We start from the raw sequence: 18,777 nt of genomic DNA, 5'->3' as shown, positions 1-18,777 counted from the left end.
TGCAACTGCCCAGGCTGGACCAGGACAAAGTCAGCAGCCGGGAGCTTCATCTCCCGCAAAGGTGGCAGGGGAACCAACACTCGGGCCATCTGCTGCTGCTTTTCCCAGTCTGTTAGCCAGGAGCTGGATTGAAAGTGGAGTGGCCAGAACATAAACTGGTGTCGATATGGGGTGCTGGCATGACAAGCAGCGGTTTTACCTGCTGTGCTACGAGCCTGGTCCCATAATTTGGATATTTTAATACATACTTTAGTGGATCCTCAAAAACCACTCTGGTAAATACTAGGACTGATGTTCTTAGATGAGATAGAGTTATCTCCTGAACTTGAAGCCCTATGTTGTCCTATACAGGGCCCAAAATAAGGCTTCGTTGGATCAGTTTCCCCCTTACATGGTGGAATAGCAGCACAGGAGCTTGGAAAGAAGCACACCGTGCATCTCTTCCCAACCTTCTAAAAAGTGAATGAAATGTACCTTGTAGAATTCTTAGAATCTAAGAACAAATGCCAGTACATATTATGTTACCATTTCAACAAAATTTATTTAATGGCACACTGATAATTTGAAGATGTGTTAATATGAATATAAATATTCTGTGTCACTTTTGGTGTATTTTTCATTAAAGTCATTATTTCTATATATGTGTTTTCTTAGGAAAGAGGCATTGAACAAAATATCCTGCGTTCTGTTTTTCCACAAGTAGTCAGTTAGCAAGTCAGCTTGCCTTTTAGTCTCACTCCTTGTAGCTTTTTTTGTTGTTATTGTTCACAGCTCCCTCATTATAGATAGTTCCTGTTATTCCAGATGGCCAGCTCTTGGCTTTGTAAAGTCCTCAGGAAGTACCATTTTTAAAAATTCATTTATTTATTTTCATTTCGATTTGAAAGGCAGAGAGACAGAAAGACCACATCAGAGAGAGGCCTTCTTTCTGCTGGTTTATTCCCCAAATGCTCACAATAGTGTGGTTTGGCCAGGCCAAAGCCAGGAGCCCGGATCCTTGAGCCATTACCTTCTGCCTCCCCTGGTGTGTGTTAGCAGGAAGGTGGAATCGGAGCGCACCTAGGATGTTAACTCAGGAACTTCAGTACGGGATGTGGCTGTCCCAAGTGGTGTCCTGATCACTGTGCCCAATACCAGATACCTGCCCTAGAAGTACAAATTTATGTGTCATGTATATGATTCTGCTAGAAGCATGTTTTCTTATACCTTGCAACTTGATTGTTTTCTTTAAAATGTCTCAATTTTCTACCTGTAGGAGTTAGGATATTTGGTGTCTGAGGGTTGTGAAGTGGTGTGAAAAAAAATTCTGGTTCTGGCCACACCAATGCATTCTTCATTTTTAAAAAGATTTTTTTTTTTACTTATTTGAAAGGTGGGGGGCAGAGAAGAAGAGCGAGAAACCCAGAAAGAAATAACAGGTTTTCAATGCACTGGTTCACTCCCCAAATGGCCTCAACAACTGGGGTTTGTCCAAGCCTTAGGCAGGAGCCTAGAACTCCATCTGGGTTTCCCACATGGGTAGAAAACACTTGGGCCATCTTCTGCTGCTTTTCCAGGTACATTAGCAGGTAGGTGGCTCAGAACCAGAGTAGCCAGGACTCATACTAGTGTTAGCCTCACAGGCAGTGGCTTAAACTGCTGTGCACTGCACGCCTGACTCATGCCCACGTCAGCCAGAGTCTTACTTTTACCAACTATCCCTTTCTTCTTTTCTTGCCCATGAACACAGTTCTGTTATTAGCTTCCTTTTACCAAATCATTTGTCTCTTTACTGTACTTTGACTGGATCAACAGATATTTTATTGCATTTACTTTCAGGAAGATACTCAATATTATAAGGAGTTAATTATGATTGGTAATTGCATTAAAAAGGCTCCATCACGGATGACAAGTGCTCGGGCCCCTTCCATCCCTGCAGGAGACCAGGACATGGCTTCTGATCCAGCCCTGACTGGCGTGACCATTTGGGGAGGGAACCAGTGGATGGAAAATCTCTCCCTTCTCTGTTGTGCTACCTTTCAAATAAATACATACATAAATAAACCTTTTTTTAAAGGCTCTATTATGGATTGGCCCAGAAATCTTAAAGAGATTCAGTAGAAAATCAGATTTAGTTATCTTTGTTCGGTTTTATTGTTAGCTCAGAAAAACTCTATTTTAGAGGGCCAGCATTGTGACACAGCAGGCTAAGCCACTGCCTGTGATGCTGGCATCCCATATGTTCACCAGCTGGCATTCTGGCTGTTCCACTTCCTGGCCAGCTCCCTGCTAATGCTCCTGGTAAAGCAATGGAAGATGGCCCAAGTGCTTGGGACCCTGCCACCCTTGTGTAAAACCCAGATTAAGCTCCTGGCTTTGGTCTGGCCCAGCTGTGGCTGTTGTGGCCCTTTGGGGATTGAAATGGTGGATGGAAGATTCTCTCTCTCTCTCCCCACCCCCCCCATTTATATATATATATACACACACACACACACATATATACATATATGTAAAGTTATATATGTATAAACTCTGTCTTTCAAATAAATAATAAAATTTAAAAGAAAAAGGAAAACCGTATTTTAGAGCTATATTTGTTTGACTTGGATTTACAATTTCACTGATTAGACATTGGCTAACATGATTATATACTGCCATTTGTTCTTAAATTATCCTCTTTTCTTCTCCCCTTCAGCTCGTAGCTGGTCTTCGTTTCAGTGTGCACCAGCAATCAGAGATGGATACTTCTGTGAAATTTGATTTACAAATTCAAAGGTATGAGAAGAACTTTATAACAATTTGGAGGAAAATCTTTGTTATAAATATGTACTATGCTTAATGATTATGTAATATATCAATTAAAATTTCAGTGCTTGATTATAGCATTTTAAAAATTTACATTTACATTATAAGAATAATTTTTCCAGCTTTGAGTTTGCAAGACAAAATTTAAAAATAAGAGAAAAATCATCAGAATTATGTGGAAATGGAAATAATTCTTTTGATTCGTGCTTATTTTATCTTTACTGTTAATTTGTTCATTTTTACTTTCACTGGGTTTCTGCATTATTTTGATGGAGATTTTGCTCATTTCAGTCCTAAATATGTTTTCTTTCCTTTTCAGCTCCAACCTTTTTGACAAAGTAAGCCCAGTAGTATCCTACAAAGTTGATCTTGCTGTTTTAGCTGCTGTTGAGATAAGAGGGTCAGTATGATCACGAAGTTAAATGTCTCATTCTTGTGATTGCTTTCTAAAAGCAACTTCTAGACCTTAGCCTCTTTTGGAGTAGTTTTACTAAGACAGTAACTTTGATAGCTATTAGGTCTTAAGTGTGTTCCAAAGCTCCAAATGTTTATTTGATATTACTTTGGGAAGGAGTAAGACACGGGAACAAGCATGACATAAGTTTATTAAACCTTCACAAACTTACTTTACTTTTTTTTAAAAAAAGATTTATTTATTTATTGAAAAGGCAGAGAGAGGGAGAGACATAGAGAAAGAGAGAGAGATTGTCCATTTGTTGGTTCACTCTTCAAATGGCTGGGACAACGGGGGCTGGGCCAGGCCCAAGCAAGGAGCCTGGAAGTCTGTATGGGTCTTTCATATGGGTAGCAAGGACCTGAGCATTTGGGACATATTCAGCTGCCTTTTTTGGCGCAATAATGGGAGGCTGGATTGGAAGTGGAGCAAACAGGACTCAAATCAATGTCACCCAAATGGGATACTGGCATTGTAGGCATTGGCTTTAACCTGCACCACAGTGGAAGTCCCACAGATTTACTGTCCAATTCAGCTATTAAAAAGTAAGTTTAGTAAGAACAGTTTTTGTGCATACCTGCATTCACTAATTGTTTCTTTTAAAATATATTTTATTAGGTCTAATTTTATTCTTTGAATATGTATACTTTTGAAAATGTACTGACAATGCCACTTTGATATTCATGGTAGGTTTTCTTTAATCACTGTTTAGAGTCTCAAGTCCTGATCATATCTTTCTTCCAATTCCAAATTGGGAATACAAAGAGAATCCTGAGACTGAAGAAGACGTTGGTCCAGTTGTTCAGCACATCTATGAGGTTTGCGGCTGTTAGATTTAACTGAACCTAATGAGAGCCAGCAAAGAGAAGAACAGCTAAGCTGATTTAAAATAATTCCATTTAGTTTTTACATAAACTGTGCACAGCTTCTATATGTATCAGGGATTTCTATCAAAATCTTCCTTATTCATAAGTACATTTTTATTAGAAATAGCTTATGATTTATGGTTTATTTTCTATGTTTTAAAAAGATGTTGTTTAAAACCAGTAAGTTCTTCTCGAATAAAAGAAACAAGGAATTGGGTATTTTCTCATGAACCTATTGCATTGCTAAGTAAAAATTGGATATGCCTTTAACAGGTAATATTTCTTTAGGAAGAACTTTTTTTGTTATTGTTCATTAATAACTTTTAAAATATTTTTACATTTGGTTTATATTTTCATTCTGGCATATTCTCATTCATATTAGTCTACTTTAAAAATAACTGTTGAGTTTGATTTCTTTTGCATATTAATGGTCTTGTTGTAATATTAGAACCATACAATGGAAAGTCAAATCTTGTTGATTTGTCATTAGCGTCATTTCTAAATTTGACATGAGAACAATTCTAGAATGGATTTTTTGCCTACATTATTTTCATTTTCTCTTTCTCGTTAGCTGAGAAACAATGGTCCAAGTTCATTCAGCAAGGCAATGCTGAACCTTCAGTGGCCTTATAAATATAACAACAACACTTTGTTGTACATTCTTCATTATGACATTGATGGGCCAATGAACTGTACTTCAGATATGGAGATCAATCCTTTGAGAATTAAGGTAATGTGTTTAAAAACAGCCCTTAATCATGCTTTTTTTTTTTTTCTTGTTACTCTCTCAACCTATAAATGAAATGCAGGAAATGAAACAACTATTTTAATGCACAAACAATTCTGCAAAAATATTTTAGTTTGTAACTAATACACTAAGGATTAGATTACTTATTTATTTTAAACATTTATTTTATTCATCTGAAAGAGTTACAGAGCAAGACAGCCAGAGATAGATGTTCCATCCTCTGGTTTACTCCCCAGATGGCCACAATGGCCAGGGTTGGGCCAGGCTGAAGCCAGGAGCCAGGAGCTTCTTCCAGGTCTCCCACATGGGTGGCAGGGGCCCAAGTACTTGGGCCATCTTCTACTACTTTCCCAGGTGCATTATCAGGGAGGTGGATTGAAAGTGGGGCAGCCTGGGGGCCGCGGCACCAGCGCTGTGGTTCACTTGGTTAATCCTCCGCCTGTGGCGCCAGCATCCCATATGGGCGCTGGGTTCTAGTCCCAGTTGCTCCTCTTCCAGGCCAGCTCTCTGCTGTGGCCTGGGAGTGCAGTGGAGGATGGCCCAAGTCCTTGGGCCCTGCACCAGCATGGGAGACCAGGAGGAGGCTCCTGGCTCCTGACTTTGGATCAGCGCAGTTCCACCCGTGGCGGCCATTAGGGGAGTGAACCACGGAAGGAAGACCTTTCTCTCTGTCTCTCTCTCTCACTGTCTTTGACTCTAGCAGTCAAAAAAAAAAAAAAAAGAGAGAGAGAGAGAAAGTGGAGCATCCAGGACACTAACCAGTGCCCATATGTGACACCGGTATTACAAGCAGTGGCTTAATCCGTTATGCAATAATGCTGGCCCCAGGAATAGATTTTATAACAGATAAGAATTAATTTTGTGAAGTCCTAATGAGCCATGCAATTATTGAGTGTTTAGTGAGTCACAGGAGATATTCTTAAGTGGCTCAATTTGACTTTTGCTCCATTGCATTTATCCAGTGTATAATATTGTGTCCTGAGTGTGTGTTGAGTTTCTGTCTTTAGAATCAGGTACACAATTTAACTCATGACTCACTTGACCTACGTGACCTACAAAAATGTCATTTTACAAATATACATATGCTTCTGGATATAGTTGTATCCATCTTAGCACGTATATTTGCATAAGAAGCTATTGGACAATGTGGTCTAAGGAAGGTTAAGAAAACAAAATAAAAAATGTACTCATAACTGACACTCATCACAGATGTTCTGTGGTATTACAGACTGTTTCTGTGTTTCATTAGCTTCCCTGATAGCCTCTATCTATGCAAGAAAAAATGGGATGTCTAGGGAAAGCCAACTCTTTTTGTACATATTAAGAACTCTAATCTTATTGGATGCCATGTTTTAAGTGGTGAATTTTCCATCATAGCAAATTTTTACTCATTATTATTTCATTATGAATCTGTGTTCAAGTCAAAATGTTAATGTAAAATGTTTGCTCTTATCATTTCCCACCATTTGTTAATGCAGGTCTCATCTTTGCAAACAACTGAAAAGAATGACTCAGTTGCTGGGCAAGGTGACCGGAGCCACGTCGTCATGAAGCGGGATCTCACCCTTGGTGAAGGGGATGTTCACACTTTGGTAAGTGCCATTTCAAGTACACTCACTGTAAACATTTTAAAATATGCGATTACAAATAGATGCCAAAGAACATTCAAAAATAACAACAGCTGTGCCTGAAAGAGCTACACACATTTTTACACCTTTCGGTCCTCTTTCCTCTGGTCAAATTTTTGCCAAACTTTCCTCAAATGTTCTACCTTTATGGATTGCTAATAAAAATATTTTATGTTCCAACTCATTTTTCTGACTGCATCCCTTTACTGGTTCTCTTTCTTGGCCTTATCCTAATCTTTGAGGCTTTAGGGCAATATTCTTAAAAACCCAGAAGACCTCAACAAAAATATAATAGAAGAGTATTTACCAATATGATTCAATTTTGTTGAGTCAGCCTAGGTAATGACTATAATGTTTTGAAGGTGCTAAATTAAGTTTTTGAAAATTTAACATTTTGGAGTCAGCGCCATGGCTCACGTGGTTAATCCTCCTCCTGCAGCGCCAGTATGGGACTGGGTTCTAGTCCCGGTTGCTCCTCTTCCAGTCCAGCTCTCTGCTGTGGCCTGGGAGTGCAGTGGAGGATGGCCCAAGTGCTTGGGCCCCTGCACCTGCATGGGAGACCAGGAAGAAGCACCTGGCTCCTGGCTTCGGATCGGTGCAGCACCAGTTGTGACGGCCATTTGGGGAGTGACCCAATGAAAGGAAGACCTCTCTGTCTCTCTCTCACTGTCTATAACTCTACCTGTCAAAAAAAAAAAAAAAAGGAAAATTTAACATTTTGCAAGTCAGCCTCTAGTAGAAATCCTGGTATAATGTTCATGTTCAATAGCAAGCACTAGTTATTTCTATGAATGTCAGATTCTATGAATGTCAGATTCTATGAATGCCAGATCCAACTGCGTACAAGAACTTCTCTTAATTATCTAATGGGAATCTCAAACTTACTCTAAAATTATAACCTTGAATTTTCTCAATGCTATTCCTTCCACTGTGATCCACATTTTAGTAAATATTCATTCCATTCTCTGTCTAAACTCTATGCATCATGCTTCATTCCTCTGTATCCCTCAAACCTCACATCCTGCTTTTCATCAAATCCTATCAGCATCTGCTTTCAAAATACCCAGAATCAGGCTTCTTGTATGTTCTATGTAGCACTGCCGCAGCCTAACCCAGTCCAACCTTCCTCTCTGATTTGGACTATTGCTAAACTCCTAGTTGGTCTCCCTCATAGGTGCAGGGGCCCAAGCACTTGAGCCATCTTCTACTGCTTTCCCAGGCCATCTGCAGAGAGCTGGATCAGAAGTGGAGCTGCCAGAACTCAAACTGTCGCCCATATGGGATGCCAGAGCCACAGGTGGAGGCTTAACCTACTGTGCCACAGCACTGGCCCCAATAAGTAAATCTTTAAGAAATGAATAGATGAAGGAGTACTTCCATGACTATCCTATGAAATAGAAGATGCCTTCTACATCTACCCTACTTTTGGTCCTGCACCCTCTATCCCTCTATCTTCCTACAGAATTGTGTTTTTAAAAAATTGAGAAGAAACTTATATAAGATAAAATCCATCTCAACCACTTCAATTAATTAAATTACATAATTAAATTAATAATTATGATTAATTAGATTAATTAATTAAAATATATAATTCACTGGTTCTTAATCTGTTCACAACATTGCACAGCAATAGCCATCATAATTCTAAAACATTTTTGTCACTTCCAAAAGAAATGCAGTTCTCATTAAGCTGTCATTCACCATTCTCCCCTACTACCAATCCCTGGTAATCCTATATATTCTGAACATCATAACAAATAATATATGTGGCTTTTGGTTATATGGCTTCTTCTACTTGGCATGTTTTCAAGATGTCATCCATGTTGTAGTATATATGAGAGTACTTTAAGAAGTTCATGGGAAAGGCAATTAAAATAATTAGTTTATTTGGGGCAAGAAATTCTGAGTACCATACATTTTTTTCCTGTAATATGTATCTTCCATAAAACTTTTGAGGACTCCTTGATTTAGTACTTCATTCATTTTTATGGCTGAATAGTATTCCATTCTGTGGTTATACCACCTTTTGTTTATCCATTCATCAGTTTGAAGGATAGTTGGGTTGTTTCCATTTTGAATGGTAGACAAAGCAGACAAAGGAACATTCATACACAAGTTTTTGTGAGAGCAAATACTTTTCAGTTTTCTTAGGAATACAACTAGGAGTGGAATTGCTGTGTTGTATGGAAATGCTGTGTTTAACGTTTTTGGGAATTGCCAAACGATTTTCCAAAGTGGCTGTACCATTTTATACTCTCAGCCAACAATGTATGAGGATTCAGTTTCTCCACATACTTGTCAACACTTGTTATTGTCTATTTTTGTTCTGTTGCCTTAAAATGTTCATAGTTGTTTTAGTAAATGAAGAAGTAGCTCATTGTGGCTTGGATTCACATTCTTTGCCCATTTTTTAATATATTTTTTTAAACTTTTACTTAATAAATATAAATTTCCAAAGTACAGCTTTTGGATTACAATGGCTTCCCCCCCCCCATAACTTCCCTCCCACTCGCAACCCTCCCATCTCCTGCTCCCTCTCACATTCCATTCACATCAAGATTAATTTTCAATTATCTTTATATACAGAAGATCAGTTTAGTATATATTAAGTAAAAATTTCAACAGTTTGTACCCACACAGAAACACAAAGTGTAAAGTACTGTTTGAGTAATAGTTGTAGCATTAAATCACATTGTACAACACATTAAGGACAGAGATCCTACATGAGGAGTAAGTGCACAGTGACTCCTGTTGTTGACTTAACAATTGACTTGTTTATGGCGTCAGTAATCCTTTGCCCATTTTTAAGTTAGTTTGTTTGCCTTCTTTTGTTGAGTTTTAAAAGATTCTTTTTTGTGGATTCTATCCTTATTATATGTATTTTCTCTAATTCTGTGTGAGTTATCTTTTCATTTTCTTGATAGTATCCTTGGTGCACAAAAATTTTTAAATTGGAAGTCCAATTTGACTTCTTTTATGTTTGTACTTGTATTGTCATATTTTAAAAAATATTCCCCAAATCAAGGTCATGAATATTTATGACAAAGTTTTCTAGTTTTCTGAAGTTTTATACTAGTATTTCTTAAGTTTCCGCCTTTGATTCATTTTGAATTAATTTTTCTGTCTGATATAAGATAGGGGTCCAGAATTATTCTTTTACATGTGGCTATCCAGTTGTTGCAGCAGTATTTATCTAAATGGTCTTGATATCATGGTAACTTGTTGGAAACAAATTGATCATATATATATATATATATATATATATATATATATATATATATATAATTGCAATCCTACTGCAGAGCTATAGTAACCAAAACAACTTGGTTTGGTTACTATAGCTCTGCAGTAGGATTGCAATTAGAGAAGTGTGAATCATCTAATATTTTTTCTTTTTTAAAAGATTTATTTATTTATTTGAAAGTCAGAGTTACAGAGAGAGAAGGAGAGGCAGAGAGAGGTTGGTCCTCCACCTGCTAGTTCACTCCTCAATTTGCCACAGTGGCCGGAGCTGCGCTGATCCGAAGCCAGGAGCCAGGAGCTTCCTTCGGGTCTTCCCACATGGGTGCAGGGATCCAAGGACTTGGGCCATCTTCTGCTTTCCTAGGCCATAGCAGAGAGCTAGATTGGAAGTGGAGCAGCCAGGACTTGAACCAGCGTTCATATGGGATGTAGGCACTACAGGTGGCAACTTTACTTGCTACACCACAGTGGCAGCCCCAATATCTTTTTCTTTCTCAAGATTATTTTGGGGGCCAGCGCTGTGGTGCAGCAGGTTAAAGCCCTGGTCTGAAGTGCCGGCATCCCATGTGGGGTGCCAGTTCTAGTCCCGGCTGCTCCTCTTCCAACCCAGCTCTCTGCTATGGCCTGGGAAAACAGTAGAAGATGGCCCAAGTCCTTGGGCCTCTGCACTCGCATGGGAGACCCAGAAGAAGCTCCTGGCTCTTGGCTTTGGATCAGTGCAGCTTCATCTGTTGCGGCAATCTGGGGGAGTGAACCAGTGGATCGGGGACCTCTCTCTCGCTCTGCCTATCTTCTCTCTGTGTAACTCTAACTTTCAAATAAATAAATAAATCTTTAAAAAATTATTTTCGCTATTTGGGGTCCCTTGCAATTTCATATGAATTTTAGGATAAACTTGTCAATTTCTGTTGGAATTTTTTTAAAAAATGATTTATTTAGTTAGCTAGTTGAAAGGCTAACACCGGAGAAACTGGTAGGAAAGGAGGGAGAGAGAGAGAAAGAGAGATTTTCCATCCATCCCGAAATGGCCACAACAAACAGGACTGGGACATAAAAAAAGACAGGGGGTAGAACTCCATCCAGGTTTCCCACATGTATGATAAGGGCCCACGCACTTGTGCCATTATCTGCTACCTTTCCAGGTGCATTAGCAGGGGCTAGATCAGAAACAGAACATCTAGGACTCAAACCAACACTTTGGTATGGGATGCTGGCATCACAAATGATGGTTTAACCTGCTGTGTCACAACTCTGGTCCCTCTGTCGGAATTTTGATAGCAATTTTGTTGAGTCTTTATCAGCTTGGGAAGTATAGCCAACTTAGCAATATTACATCTTTCACTCCATGAACATGGGATGTCTTTCTGTTTATTTAGGTCTTCTTTAATTTCTATTACCAACATTTTGTAGCTTTGGGTGTAGTAACCAACACTTGGTTAAATTATTTTACTGTATTTTATTTTTAGCACTGTTTTCACATTTTTCATGGCTGTTTATATCTTGATCTTGAATTCTGCAACTTTTCTGTCCTTGTATATTAGTTCTTCACTAGTTTTAGTGTATATTACATAAAGTTTTCTATATATAAGATTCTTGTCACCTGCAAAGAGATAACTTCAGTTCATTCTTTCTAATCTGGATGGCTTCTTCTTTCTTGATTGATTACATTAGATAGAACCTTCTGGACATTGTTGAATAGAAGTGGCTTGAGTGGGCATTCTTGTCTTATTCCTTGTCTTACAGCAAACATATCAAGTCTTTCACCATTAAATATGATATTAGCTGCGGGCTTTTCAGATGCTTTTTAATGAGTCTGAGAAGCTCAGTTCTATTCCTAGTCATCAACTGGTACAACCATCTATCAGATGTCAATACTGCATGCAAAGTGGTGTATCCAATCCAATATGACCAGCACATGGAAAGTGGTGAATATTTGTTTCTTTTAGTGCCTATCTTCAAGTTACAGATAACAACACTGGATGTGGTAGAGACCCTCAGCATGCCATGTGATTTCTATAGATCTGACATTGAGTAACTATTAAGAATTCATCTGTTTTCCTTTTCTTTTCCACAGGGATATTGTGATCTGATTTTCATGTCTTATTGTAATCATGATGCTCTGGATTTGCCTAAAGAATATTGAATTCTAGTCATAAAAGTGAATCTTTTAATGTTATTGATTTTATCCTCCTGTAACATGACATTAAAATCAATACCTTCAGGGCTGATGTTGTGAGGCAGTCGGTTCAGCTGCCACTTGGGACATGCACATCCTATATCAGAGTGCCCGACTGAATCCCAGCGACTCTGATCCAGTCCTCTGCTAATGCACGTGAGAGGCAGCAGATGATGACTCAGATGCTTGGGTTCCTGCCACCTGCATGGGAGACCTGAATGGAGTTCTGGCTCCTGCCTTTGTCCTAAGCTCTGATTGTTGCAAGCATCTGGGGAGTGAACCAGTGTGTGGAAGAGCTCTATTTCCTTCTGTCTCTCCTATTACTCTATCTTTCAAATACATAAATAAATCTTAAAAAAAAAAAGAATATAACAGGCACCCTCATAACAAAAAACATCTGTAAACTCAACCATTAGCCTCTTTATGTATTATTCCTACAAAAGAATCTGGATACTTTATCTTTGGCCTTCACAAAGAGTAAAATAAAATGTCTGATTTTCAGATATTGAAAAGATGGTGAAATGACCATTTCTTATACATAAATATTTGTCTTTTTAGGGTTGTGGCATTGCTCAGTGCTTGAGGATTGTCTGCCAAGTAGGGCGACTAGACAGAGGCAAAAGTGCAATCCTGTATGTCAAGTCTCTACTGTGGACTGAGACCTTTATGAATGTGAGTAGACAGATGCAGCACTTGTCATACTTATCCATTTTTTTTCTCAACAAATTAAGAAAGCTAGACATTTGGGTAACCATCTTGTTGTTATTTCCATTACAGAAGGAAAACCAGAATCATTCATACTCTCTGAAGTCATCTGCTTCATTTAATGTCATAGAGTTTCCATATAAGAATCTTCCAATTGAGGATATCTTCAATTCTACATTGGTAAGTCACTGATTTAGGGAAATGGGATAAATGAATTCAGTTCAAAGGTCTTAGATATTTTTATTTTGTTTTTGAAAATGGCAGTTTGTTTCAATAATATAAAGTAATGAAGAGTTATATGGTAGGATGATAACATTACTACTTTACTACCTCACCCCCGAATTATTAAAAGTAGATGCTTTACTCTAGTGTCTTTTCCTATATGAACTTTTATTTATTTATTTTTTTAGTATGAGAATACTTCAAAGGTTTTTGGAAAAATAGAATTAAAAGATAATGCACACTGTCTACAGGGGTCTTTGAAATATCCTCATATGCACAAAGTTACATTGGGGAAATTCAGAAATTTCCCCTCATAAAATTAGGAAGTTGGAAATTAATTTCAGCATCTGGAAGCATTTTGGAGATATTTAAGAATAAAAAATTCAGCACATCATAAACTGGTTTGGATTACTTAAGAAATCATTTCAGATGAGTCAGAAGTTAACCTGTTATTGGTTAACCTGTTATTGGTTAACTTTTTTTATTTGTGTTTGTGCATGCCATTGATACCAAACACCACTATCATTAAATTATCCTAACCAAGAAAAGAATATAATGTAAATAATGCTAAAATAAAATATAATAGGCACTCCTATAGTTTGTGATTGAGTCAGTAAACCATTATTAGGACTAAAAACCTTTTCTTCCCCCACCAGGTTACCACTAACGTCACCTGGGGCATTCAGCCAGCGCCCATGCCTGTGCCTGTGTGGGTGATCATTTTAGCAGTTCTGGCAGGACTGTTGTTACTGGCTGTTTTGGTGTTTGTCATGTACAGGGTAAGTAATGAATTTTGAAAGAGAGGAAGCCAGGAAGAGAGGGAAAACAGACAAAGGGAAAGGGGGCCTGGAAAGAAGAAGGAATGAACAAGAAGGAAGAAAGGATGACAGGGACTTCCCATGGTGACACTTGGTGGGCATTACCTTTTATTTAAGGGAAGAGACGTTGACTGCCAAACAAATGTTCTTACTTATATGCTAGTCACTAAAAAAAGTACTTTTAGTAATCTACACCTGTGTGACAATAAGATTGGTTTTTCTTCACCTGACAGATGGGCTTTTTTAAGCGAGTCCGGCCACCTCAAGAAGAGCAAGAAAGAGAACAGCTTCAACCTCATGAAAATGGTGAAGGAAACTCAGAAACTTAGCTGCAGTTTTCCAAGTTATGCTTCATCTTAACCATCAGAACATCAGCTTCATTATAAATTTAAATCTTTGTCATCAAGAACGAAATTCCAAAACTTTCCTGCTAATGGTCCCCCATGGTCTTACCCATGACATGAGAGCAATACAAGTATTTATCATCCTTCTCTTTATAAATCAGTTCAGACATACATTTAACACAATGCACACTGACTTGTGTTTTTAGTTATTTAAATAATAAAATTTCAAGTGGTAGAGTTTTTATTCAATGTACAGAAAATAGTAGTGCCTGAGTTATACTTTATATAAAATAGTACCTCCTACAATCACTGTTTCTGATTTATATGTGGAATTTTCTTGTTTGTTGTTATTTTAAAGCAATGCAAATTTGGACTTTAGCATCCACATCTTTTGTATAGGTACTTAATGTTAATATACATGACACTACAATTCACTTTTCAAGCTACTAAAAACTTTATAACTGAATGAACTTGGATATTAATATCACCTATATAGTGGACTTTAAAAAAAAAAAAAAAACTCATGTTAACAATTTTTTATCCTGTGACTACAAAGGTACAATATTTTGTTTTAATATGAAAATTAGATACATGCTATTAATTTTTATTTATATTTAATCCACAATCTATTTTATTGCATTTTTGCTTGTACAGTTTATTTTCTATGGCAAATCCTTTAAGCCAGCCTATACTGAAATTAGTTCTGTAGTCAGAAATGCCTCTTTTCTGTAATGGTTTAATTTCACCTAAACATCATGATGCTTAAAATCGTGTGGAGTTATAGTTCATTTCCAAAGTACACTTAGTCCATTGCTTTAGTCTAACAACATTACAAAGCAGAAAGCATTTTGGTTAAAAGCCTTAACATTTGTACTTCTTTGACATAATTGCTTGTTATTATGTTTTTAGATTAGAGCAGAATTTTTCATTGGTATTAATTTATTTTCCTTTCATATGTGTGTTTTTTCTTCTATTTCCAAAATTGATACTGAAAACAGGTCAAGACCAATGAGGAATCTTACAAGTTACAAGAACCTCAATTTCCCAATTCTACTCCATGAGAATGCTTGGAATCAAAATGCATAAGTTAGCTTAATGGTTTAATTCTAAACACAGCTTTTTTGCTACCTACATGGAAATTACCTTAGGATAAGCAAGATAATGTGTAAAACGAGTCTCAGCTATCAGAATAACTTCTTTTTTTTTTTTTTTTTTATTTTATTTTTTTATTTTTTTGACAGGCAGAGTGGACAGTGAGAGAGAGAGACAGAGAGAAAGGTCTTCCTTTTGCCGTTGGTTCACCCTCCATGGCCGCCGCGGCCGGCGCACTGCGGCCGGCGCACCGCGCTGATCCGATGGCAGGAGCCAGGAGTCAGGTGCTTTTCCTGGTCTCCCATGGGGTGCAGGGCCCAAGCACCTGGGCCATCCTCCACTGCACTCCCTGGCCACAGCAGAGGGCTGGCCTGGAAGAGGGGCAACCGGGACAGAATCCAGCGCCCCGACCGGGACTAGAACCCGGTGTGCTGGCGCCGCTAGGCGGAGGATTAGCCTAGTGAGCCGCGGCGCTGGCCAGAATAACTTCTAAAAGATATTTTTATAAGCAGTTCAACTTATTGAAACCTTTGAAGAATTTTTTTAGATTTGTTAATGCAAATCACTTTTCTAAGATTTTTTAATAAAAGCCACATAGTGATAATTTTATAGTTTTATATGCCTGTAGGGTAGTGACTCTTCTAATGGAATATATCATTTATTCACAGTTCCTCAGTGCCCGAGGATGACTATCAACTGTACCCATTTTTGTGCAATTACATCATGGTGTACATTAGAAATTGAGGGATTAATAGCTTTTTAACTGCTTTCCTCTTCAGGAAATAGTATTACCCTTAAGTAATTTACTATTTTTATGTGTTTTAAAAATAATTGAGATTTATTTGCCATATCTTATTATATAGTAATTCCATGTACAAGTGGCTGAGTTAATCTTCAAAAATCATGTTCATAAAGTAGAAGCACATTTAAGTGAGTTATACAAGTTAGAACATAGACAAATCCCTATATTTAGCTTTAGTGCATTTTAAAATTAATAGTTTTTGGAATATAGACTTAAAAGATCTTAATCATATGTAATAAGTATTTTGATTACCAAGCAATTTAAATCTTTTTAATAAGAAAATATTTTTATCCCAGGGTCAAGTGTTGCCTGTCACCAGTCACTAAGTTGGTCTATAACAACTTTTTACTTGTATGCTTTCTCATTTAACAGCTGCCATTCCTGAAAATGTATGTTAGGTAGACACTCTTTGACACAAGTGTTAGTATTTGCTTTTGCACAATCATTCTATTATAGCCTCTAGTTCAGATTGAAAGCTACTGTAATTAGAAATTAACATAATATTTTAAATTATAAAGTTTAATTTCAAATAACAGCATACATTCTCTTTCAAAGAAATGAAAATCCATATCAATACAAAAATATGGAGAAGTATAGTTTGAAAAAACATTCCTTGAATAAAATGTTGGGATTCTTTTTATCCTAAAGTAGCATGTGAGTGCATCTGATTACATATTTTAAAATAGTCCTATGAAAATTATTTTAATCTTCAAACATTTTAAATACTACTATATTTGTAATTTGTTGAATCAAAATCCATTTTAAGTTTCAGATTCTCATAATGTGACACAGTTTAAATGAGAAATCTAGAGAACGTTAAAAGCATTTGACATTGGTGAGAAATATTGATACTAATATTGATTTCTTATATTGGTATTTGTTTTAGAATTGCTGTTTGAGAAATATTTGTGTGAGGATCCCTTTTTCCCTTTCTTTCAATTAGCTTTCTCATGATTATTTATCATTTTAACTTTGATCAAGATCTTAACAATTCTGAAAGGTAAAACAATTAGCCAAAATACTGCCACAATTCTGTTTGGAACTACTAATTCATAGCTAATTATCATTAACACAATATGTATGTTTATGGGAATAATTAAAGAATTAGTAAGAGACTTATAGGGTCCTTTAAGGAGGCTGTGAAGGATTTTTGATAGTGAATCATGACTCTAAGGGAGAGATTTTTGTGGCAAATAAAGAATATAATAGATCAGATGATTTTTATTACGCAAACAGATTTTTTTTTTCTTTTGACAGGCAGAGTGGACAGTGAGAGAGAGAGACAGAGAGAAAGGTCTTCCTTTGCCGTTGGTTCACCCTCCAATGGCCGCCGCGGCTAGCGCGCTGCGGCCGGCGCACCGCGCTGATCCGATGGCAGGAGCCAGGAGTCAGGTGCTTTTCCTGGTCTCCCATGGGGTGCAGGGCCCAAGCACCTGGGCCATCCTCCACTGCACTCCCTGGCCACAGCAGAGCGCAGAGGGCTGGCCTGGAAGAGGGGCAACCGGGACAGAATCCGGCGCCCCGACCGGGACTAGAACCCAGTGTGCTGGCGCCGCTAGGCGGAGGATTAGCCTAGTGAGCCGCGGTGCCGGCCCTACGCAAACAGATTTTGCAAGTGATAGGTACTCCTAAATTTCAGAATGTAGTGATGAACCTGGTGGAGAAGAATAAGCTGTTTTTATAAAAACTTGTGTGTAGCCATTGCAAATCTCAGTGTCACCCTCTTGGTACCTTTGGATAGCTTGTATATTTACAAGTATAATTTAAAAAATACAAAATTTTAAAATTGATTAAAGGTTCTAAAAAGGCTAGTAAATTATTCCTCCATATTTTGGAGCGTATCTCTTTTAACTTGTTAGTTGGCTAATATGAACAATGAACTTTTAATGTACAACATGTATTATGTGCTTATATTTCATTGTAATTTCAAATACATAATGAACTACTTAAGGAGAGGTACTCAAATTTTGATTTTTGTCGTCATTGTTCTCAAGTGCAATATAACAATGTAACCAAACCTAGATAATTTCAAAGTTCTCATTAGTAAGCCTAATCTAAACAAAAATGTATTAGTATTTTTTAGGCTGTGGATATACAGATGGAATTATTTCCCCTAAATGGTCCATTTTATTTCAAGATGGACATGAATTATTCCTTGCCAGTCTTGAAACAACTTTGAAATATCTTAAGATAACCTGGAAGCTGTGTATATCAAGTTCATTTGCTGCCTAAGTAACATAGAAAATAGTTGTCTTTATTTAGCTTCTCTTGTGATCACCCACATTGGGTGAAACATAAAATGAGTCTGTTTTAAAATCTGTCATTTGCTAACTTGAATTGAGTTAGTGAAAACTGGTACAGTGTTCTAGTTTCCAGTGTGTAACTTGTGACTGTATAATAAACTTGAGCATATGGTGCCACTTTGGTGTATGATGTCCTTTTCTTTGGATGCTACTTTGCTTTTTTACTCACATGAGCCAGCAATAATGCACTAAAAAGATAACTTCAAAAAGGTGATAAACATATTTAAAAGTTAAATTCTTTTTTTTTTAAGATTTATTTATTTGAAGAAAGGAAAAACAGGAAGAGCAAAGGAAGTCTAATGTTAAGATACATAATCAGAGGTGCAGGTGTTGTGGTACAGTGGGTTAAGCTGCTGCTTGGGATACCTGTATCCCATGTTGGAGTGCCTGAAGTCAAGTCCTTCCTCTGTTTTTGATCCAGCTTCCTATTCATATACCTGGGAGGTAGCAGATGTGCTTGGGTCCTTGCCGCCCTGGTAGGAGACTTGGATGGAGTTCCTGACTCCTGGCTTCAGCCTGCTCAGCCCTAGGTGTTGTGGGTATTTGGGGAGTGAAGAGGCAGATTCATTTTCTTTCTTTCTTTCTTTCTTTT

General features: G+C 37.5%; 1 protein-coding gene across 2 annotated transcripts in view; it reads left to right on the top strand.

Annotated features, from left to right (window-relative positions):
* The window catches only part of ITGAV (integrin subunit alpha V), a 103,716-nt gene extending 85,414 nt beyond the window's left edge, over positions 1–18,302 (top strand). For both annotated transcript variants that reach the window (XM_002712329.4, XM_070070495.1), the window contains 9 exons: positions 2,675–2,754; positions 3,104–3,184; positions 3,951–4,056; positions 4,676–4,834; positions 6,331–6,444; positions 12,458–12,571; positions 12,677–12,784; positions 13,483–13,605; positions 13,878–18,302. In XM_002712329.4, coding sequence (XP_002712375.1) covers positions 2,675–2,754; positions 3,104–3,184; positions 3,951–4,056; positions 4,676–4,834; positions 6,331–6,444; positions 12,458–12,571; positions 12,677–12,784; positions 13,483–13,605; positions 13,878–13,973 — 981 coding nt within the window. In that variant the 3' untranslated portion in view covers positions 13,974–18,302. The remainder of the gene's footprint in view (positions 1–2,674; positions 2,755–3,103; positions 3,185–3,950; positions 4,057–4,675; positions 4,835–6,330; positions 6,445–12,457; positions 12,572–12,676; positions 12,785–13,482; positions 13,606–13,877) is intronic.
* The last annotated feature ends 475 nt before the right edge of the window (positions 18,303–18,777 follow it).

This window comes from Oryctolagus cuniculus, chromosome 3 (assembly GCF_964237555.1).
Source record: "Oryctolagus cuniculus chromosome 3, mOryCun1.1, whole genome shotgun sequence".
Lineage (NCBI taxonomy): Eukaryota > Metazoa > Chordata > Mammalia > Lagomorpha > Leporidae > Oryctolagus > Oryctolagus cuniculus.
This window is presented reverse-complemented; position numbering and strand designations above follow the sequence as displayed.